We start from the raw sequence: 7,399 nt of genomic DNA, 5'->3' as shown, positions 1-7,399 counted from the left end.
TGTCTCTTCCTCTTATTCTAATAAAATATAATCTTTAATACCTAGTACTTTTACAAATAGCCCATGTAGTTTTTTTAAAAAGCAATCATGTCCCTGCAGTTTTTTGAAAAAGCGATCAAGTCCCTGTTCCTTGCCGCTGCCGCGCCAGGCCGTCAAAACGAGTTGCTGCCGCCCTTGCCGCCACCGCGCACCTGTAGCACGGCTTCTGTTGCTGGCAAAGTTCAGGGGCGCATCGAGGGGCATGGAGGCCGCCAGAGCTCCCCTGATTCCCTGTGACGGTGGCCGACCGGAGCGGCAGGAGACGAGCTCGTATCAAGGGGTATGACCCCGGCGAAGCTAACTTCTGTGGGAGGGAGAGGTGAGGTGCTCCTCGCGGAATCCGGCGGCGAGCATGCAAGACGCCGCGACGACCTCTTATGCCGCTCCTCCCCTCCTCGAGCTGGCCGCCTACACTGCCGGACAGGAGCAGCGCATGGCGCCGAAGAAGCAACTGACGCGCGGGAGCGGCGGGACAGGAGCATACGCCACCTACCTTCATGGCGGCGGCGGCCGTCTTCTCCATCTTCAAGCGCACATCGTCGCGCCCGATTCTCCTACTTCGGCAAGTCCCGACACTTCTATCAAGCCGCCAACGTTGGCAGAGGGAGGCTGGGGAGGGGCATCGCCGGCTTGGGAAAGGAGAGGGACGATGTCTCAGGAGGGGCTAGATTGGTGTCGTGCTGAGAGAGAGAGAGAGAGAGAGAGAGAGAGGAGAGGAGAGGAAAGGAAAGAGGAGGAAGAGATAGCTTACATGTGGGTCCCATATGTAAGCTAATGGTCAAATAAAATGGTCAAACAAACGGTTTGTTTAGGAGCCGACCCGACCTGTCATAAACTAGATCAATTTTGTAACCCATGGTGATTTGGGTTTTTTGAAACAACCGACCCCAAAGTTGGTAGGTATCAGTGAAAAAAATGGGTAGTTTTTTAAAACCCTTATCCGAATTGTAGTAGTTTTATGTTATTTACTCAATCTGATGTCATTCAAATCTCATCACATGCCCTTGTGCAGCCACAAATGAAGGTGATGACTGTGAATTGTGTGTCTTCTGCTAAATTTGGAGTTGTCCTTTTATTGTATGTCACATTCCAACGACGGCCTGGTGCCATCCCTGAGGGTTTTTTCTTGTATTGTTGGCTAGCTATGACAAAGCCCCGTCGTTGAGGGCCATGACAATGACAATGTTGTGCTCGTATTGACGTTTGTCACTTGTTGTAGCATGTGCTCGACTTCATATTAACCTTGCCATTGTGGCCTGGTGGTTATTTCCGCCGATTTTTTTTATTAACCAGGCAACTCCCTTCTTATAATGTAGCGGAGCGGCGGAAATTTCGGCTCGCTTGATGGTTTTTGTCAAAGAAAACAGTTATGTTCTGTATAATAGAATTTTTTGACAGGTATGATTTAGATTTGGTTTTATGTATAATATAGTACCACACTGATTTGGTTTTTGACACTACACTAGTGTCAAAACCGCTTTTATATTATGGGACGAAGGGAGTAGATGTTTTCGCGTGCAGTTATATTTGGGCTCTCATGGACGCTGCTTTGCCATGGGCAACGTGTGGATGGAAATACACCGTTGGATGTCATTTGGATGGCAGGGATTGGATGGTAATTTGGCCCAGCCAAGTTCTGTTCCTTTGACAATCCACACCAGCGGAGACACATCCGACGCCACTCAAATTCCCCACCGACCGCCGCCGCCGCTCCGCCGTCGCGGCGCCATGCTCCACCTCCGGCAGCGCGTCCTCTCCCATCTCCTCTTCGCCGCGCCCTCTCCTTCCGCCTCACCACTCCTCTCTCTCCACCGCCTCCTCTCCGCCGCCGCTGCCCCCCGCATTTCTTCAAACCCTAGCTTCGCCGTCGACGACTACCTCGTCGAGACCTGCGGCCTCACCCGTGCCCAGGCACTCAAGGCCTCCGCCAAGATCTCCCACCTCAAGTCCCCGGGCAAGCCAGATGCCGTGCTTGCCTTCCTTGCCGGCCTCGGCCTCTCGGGCGCTGATGTCGCGGCCGTCGTCGCCAGGGACCCGCTGATCCTCTGCGCCGGCGTGGAGACAACCTTGTCCCCCATCGTCGTTGGGCTCACCGGCCTCGGCCTGTCACAAGCTGAGATTGCGCGCCTCCTCTCGCTCGTCCCTGACAACTTCCGCCGCAGATCCTTCGTCTCCAAGCTAGAGTACTACCTTCCACTCTTCGGCTCCATCGAGAACATGGTCCGGCCGCTCAAACATGGCCACTTCTTCCTCCACTCTGACCTCGAGAGGGTGGTCAAGCCAAATGTCAAGCTCCTAGCAGAGTGCGGGCTAGGTGCTTGTGATATTGCCAAGCTGTTCATCCGTGAGCCAAGGATGCTTAGCGCCAAACCAGAGCGTGTCCTGGCGATGGTTGCGTGCGCCGAACGTTTAGGTGTGCCCCGTGGCTCAGGAATGTTCAGGCAAGCGCTGCACACCGTCTCATGCTTCAGCGAGGACAAGATCGCTGCCAGAGTGGACTACTTGAAGAGGACACTTAGGTGGTCAGATACCGAGGTTGGCATTGCTGTGTCCAAGGCTCTGATTTTGCTGGCAAGATCAAATGACGTGCTGCAGCGTATGTCAGACTTCCTAATCTCTGAGGTGGGGTTGGAGCCGGCCTACATTGCTCATCGCCCCGCTATGCTCACTTGCAGCCTGGAGGGCCGGCTCAGACCCCGCTACCATGTTGTGAAATTTCTTAAGGAAAATGGATTGCTAAATCATGGCAGAGACTACTACAGTATGGTTGTGGTCAGCGAGAAGGTATTTGTGGAGAAGTTCATATGCCCTCACAAGCAAGCTGCACCACACCTTGCTGAAGACTATGCAGCTGCTTGCACAGGGCAGGTGCCTGCTACATTCAGATTTACATGAACCAAGAAGCAGGAAAATGGATTGCTAGAGCATGAGTGGAACCACTATTCAGCAGCCTTGGTGACAGAAGATTTTCATGGAAAAGTTTGTATGCCCTCACAAGGAAGATGCCCCCACCTCGCCGGAAACTATGCTGCCACTTGTAGGGAAGTGCCTTCTAATTTCAGAATTACATGACCAATAATGGTCCAGGAGAATTTGTAACTGCATATGGCGCAAAGAAGTTTACCCTATGTGTAGTGAGCTGGTAATCTCTGTCTGTGTGCCTGAGTGGATGTTGGTTGTCTGCTATAGTATGTCAAGTACTCCCTCCGTTCCGAATTACTTGTCTTGGATTTGTCTAAATACAGATGTATCTAGACTCATTTTAATGCTAGATACATCCGTATCTAGACAAATCCAAGACAAGTAATTTGGAACGGAGGGAGTACATGCTAATATAGTGTTGCTGGTCCTTAATGAAACTGATAGTTTTATCGTGAGCCCTTGTATGTCCATTGCATCATTCAGTACAGAAGAAAGAATTACACTGCAATTAACCTGTCCATCTTGATGTCATATTGTCATGCATACTAGAACTAAGAGTGTGACATCAGGGCATTCTACAAATGCTTTCAAATATATTAATGAAGAGTATATTTGCATGCCCTATATGTTTATGTTCTCAATTGCCATTGCAGCTTTCAATGCAATCCTGAGTCAATCTATCTTTCCATGAAAAAAGGTTCTCTTTTTTGCCATGAAGATGATATGAAGCCCCAAAATTCGTTAAACATCTTTTTTGGTGGAAACAAATCTGGAATTAACGTGTTAGTCACTGTTGAGATTGCAGTTTTGATCTACTCTGTTTATTTGCTTCCTCTAAGCTGAAACTCTTCATTCTCCTGCAGTAGCTTTGTTTGTAAGATATTAACTGTTGTGAAAGCAGGTCATTGTTTACTAGTAGTCTGTATCAGTTTTTTCGTTTATTTTTCTCTTATATTCTTGGATGGCCACTCGCTGATACTTTTTCTCAGAGCATCTTTTGTCAAAACTTAATACTTCAGTAGTTGGCTAGTAGCATTTTGTTGACAGCCTACCCATCTAGCACTACTTAACGGATATTTCAAAGACCCTTGTATTTGTACCGGATACACAAAATGATGCTTGTATGGTATGGTTCCGAAAAATAGAGGGCATTTCATACACTATGAAGGAACTTATGTTAAGGTAATCTTAAAAAGGGTCATGGCATTATCATGTTATTCTCTGCCATACCTGTTAACTATTTTTGTTCCATATTAGCACTATTTATATAGATGCTAGGATATCTTTATGCCTTGGCATAATTTTGTAGGGATAGTCAGGTAGATCTATGTACTATCCTCTGTTTTATTTTTTTTTTGCATTTCTAGATGCTCTTTTATATTTGCTTCAGTTGTGTTGGTTACAATCTCTTCTGAAAACATGTAGGCTGGAATTGGAGAAAAGAGAATGAAGATGTCGAAGACTGTTACCTTAGCAAAGAGATTGTACCAGAGATGATTAACCAAGCTTGGTCTTAACATTTAAGAGAATGCAGTATTATTTCTCTCAGTTATAGTGAATGTCATCTTTTCGTACACTTTTTTCAGTTAAATCTCAGTCTATGTATGCTAGTACTAGCTGTCAGATAAGATAGTGAGCGTAGTCCGTAGTTATAGAATCTTGGAGAATTGCAAACACAGAAACTGTAGACATGCTGGTCTACGATGTGTGAGGAGAGGATGGTGATCATATGTTTATTCCTGATGTTAGGCTGTAGAAATTGGAATAAATGAGATCACAGCTGTGTGCTTGCAGTAACACAAAGGAGATGGGCACATGCTATTATTGGCGCAGAGCTCTGATTTGAAATGAAGATCAGTTGTGTGTTTCTTCTCTAGTACCTAGTTTAGCCTGTGGGAATTATAGAAATAATATTAATGCAATGAAGGCGAGGGGAAGGAGTCTATTAAGGAATGAAGTGACTTGCCAAGTGAGTATGATTTTTTTTAAAGTAGTTTCCTTGAGACCTTGAGTAAGAATTGGATGGGCAATAAAGAGCATACTGACTGATTTACTGAATGTTGTAGATTCATGGGGCTTTCTTACTTTCTTGAGAAGAAGTGATGAAACTAGATATAGATGCTTAGTTCTTTCTTCTTTCAGGAGATCGACCAAGCATGGTGGCTGGGGATTTGCTATACTACAGATGATTCTGAAGGCTCTGTTAGTTGATGATGCCTGAGACTTCCTTCAGTTACAAGTATTTATTCAAGTGTTGATGATGCCTTTCTCCTTCTGAATTTTGCAAGTTGTGAAATCCTTCTGAACCTGATACTTGCATGATAATTTACTTTCACACTAGAGCATTTTCTTTTTCGCTTACTCTAGGATAGGAACCTGTGGTCTAAACTTTCTTTTGTACGCTGGGAAACTTCTGGTGTTATCAAATGGTCTTTGCTTTTACTCCACCTCTATGAGCACTGTTGCCGGAGAATGGGTTGAAAATATTTGGGCAAAGAAGCTGCTGTTCAACCGACAGTTGAATTTAGCACAAGCTAGTGCTGCAATTTCTTATTATTTTAATAGAAAGCCGCAAATGATCGAGGCGCTATGCAGTATGTGAATTATGTGTTTTCATCTTCATCTATACAGTTTTATTAAGTCAATCATGCATGCCATCACTTTTTTTTCTGGAGTTGATAATCGAATGTAAACAAACATATTTCTCTGTTTTCCTTCCATATATATGCCATGTAAGCAATTAGATGTGGAATTTAAAGCCGCTAGCTAATTGATGGTGATCTACTCAGACTAATATTTAGTTTGTCCTTTCTTTTGGTTTTACCAGAGCTTTCCTCTAACGGAAACAGTCTTAATAGAGCTTTTTATGTGTAGGAATTTGGTGCATGGAAGCAAGCAGAGGGCAGTTATGGATAAAGTTGAGCAAGCTAACTGGTACGAATAAAGCCATGTTGTTATTCACCCTCTGTTTAGCACGGTATCCATGCTTAGATTGATGTCAGGTGTTACATTTGCTTGTTATGCTTCATGCAGACCGCAGCCAGGCTTCCTCTGGATGTGCACATTATGCTCTGCTTCCATGCTTTGTAGGCTCCTACGGGCATTGACCTGCACTTCCACTTCCTCATGACAAGTGGACACCTTCTTTGACTAGGTATGCGCTGAAGTTTATTCCCTTTTTTTCTGCGATTTCCAGGCTGTGGCTGCATACCTTTTTGAAATCCTGAGCAATTTCTGCAGTACAAGTGCGGAGTGGTAATTGAAATTCAAATTGAGTAAAGTTTGTTGGAAAATTCTGAGCACTTAGTCTGATGCTCTGATTCAAATAGAAATTTCAGATGCAAAATCATTCTGATGCGCTGATGCAAAATCATTCTGCAGTATAACTCTTGTAATTATTCTGATGCTCTGATGCAAAACCATAAACACTGTCAGAGTACATTGATCTCAAGCCACCAACACTGGAACTGGATGCACCCATGCCCGCACCAACTGATGCCAAGGAAGTACCCTTACTTTCAGATTCATACCTGTTCAGGAAGCAATGTGTTGAAAAATAAGAATAAAAATGGTTGGTGCCAATCCCTAGAGGCGTCCGTTCAATCATCTCTTGAGTAGGTAGGGAGGTGTCCATGAACACATACTCCAAGTAGACTCTGTCCATGCAAATGAGCCAAGCAAAATTACTGGTTTTCATTGACAAGTCAGACTTGACAGTACTTACAGTACAAATCAGACCTAACCAATTCTGCTTACTGTAAACAATTATTCAGAAATTAACACTGCTGTAACTTGCTGTACCCTCAAGCTTATTGAATCTTGACTTAAGTAGTTGGGCACCATGCACGGTATAAAAACAGAATCGACGGTACTTGTGCACCATACACTAACCAATGTTCATTTTGTTACAGTAAAGATCCAACTTGACAGTAAATATGAAAAAAAATTACCCAATGCAGACTTGCAGAGCACTTGTGCATGAGGTCGATGAACACGAGGAGGAGCCGTCGTCGTTGATGGGCCAGACTAGCATTCAGAGATCAAAAATGTCAAACTAGCATTCTTGGTTGATAATGTGCATCTTGATAACCATTAACATCATTCAGAGATCCAAATGTCAAACTAGCATTCTTGATAATCTTTAACAGCATTCAGAGATCAAAATGCCAGTAATGCATCAAGATTATCTTTAGCGTCTTGACGTGCATAGAAAATTAGGAGGCCATGCCATGGGAGTACATGCATAGAAAATTAGGAAGCAAATCTGAAGTTTCTGAACCCTGAACCGTTGGCAAGTGCAGTGAAGTTTTCTGAACCCTGAACTGCAGTGCACTCACCAAGGTTGGTCGGGCCGGCGCCGGGCGCGGGGTCGGCACTCACCAAGGTCCAACCTCGACGAGCAGGCGCGGATCTGGCCGCCAACATGGCATGCTCGATG

General features: G+C 44.9%; 1 protein-coding gene and 1 long non-coding RNA gene across 6 annotated transcripts; both read left to right on the top strand.

Annotated features, from left to right (window-relative positions):
* The first annotated feature begins 1,680 nt into the window (after positions 1 to 1,680).
* Positions 1,681 to 3,265, top strand: LOC119324044. Its single transcript, XM_037597775.1, has one exon. The coding sequence runs from the start codon at positions 1,768 to 1,770 to the stop codon at positions 2,932 to 2,934; it is 1,167 nt and encodes a 388-aa protein (XP_037453672.1). The 5' UTR covers positions 1,681 to 1,767; the 3' UTR covers positions 2,935 to 3,265.
* A 97-nt stretch (positions 3,266 to 3,362) lies between these two features.
* Positions 3,363 to 7,178, top strand: LOC119324045. Of its 5 annotated transcripts, none has more exons than XR_005156737.1 (4): positions 3,363 to 5,200; positions 5,836 to 5,895; positions 5,995 to 6,115; positions 6,921 to 7,178. It is a non-coding gene; the product is annotated as an uncharacterized LOC119324045 (long non-coding RNA). The 5 variants fall into 5 exon arrangements; XR_005156738.1 differs by lacking the exon at positions 6,921 to 7,178 and having other exon boundaries at positions 3,363 to 4,930; positions 5,104 to 5,200; positions 5,995 to 6,768; XR_005156739.1 differs by lacking the exon at positions 6,921 to 7,178 and adding an exon at positions 6,397 to 6,768.
* Positions 7,179 to 7,399: the final 221 nt, after the last annotated feature.

This window comes from Triticum dicoccoides, chromosome 6B, assembly GCF_002162155.2.
Source record: "Triticum dicoccoides isolate Atlit2015 ecotype Zavitan chromosome 6B, WEW_v2.0, whole genome shotgun sequence".
NCBI lineage: Eukaryota > Viridiplantae > Streptophyta > Magnoliopsida > Poales > Poaceae > Triticum > Triticum dicoccoides.
The sequence above is the reverse complement of the archived record's forward strand: the minus strand, read 5'-3'. Positions and strand labels throughout refer to the sequence as shown.

Coding starts and splice junctions, on each gene's coding strand:
- LOC119324044 (XM_037597775.1), top strand. CDS start 1,768: ATGCTCCACCTCCGGCAGCGCGTCCTCTCCCATCTCCTCTTCGCCGCG.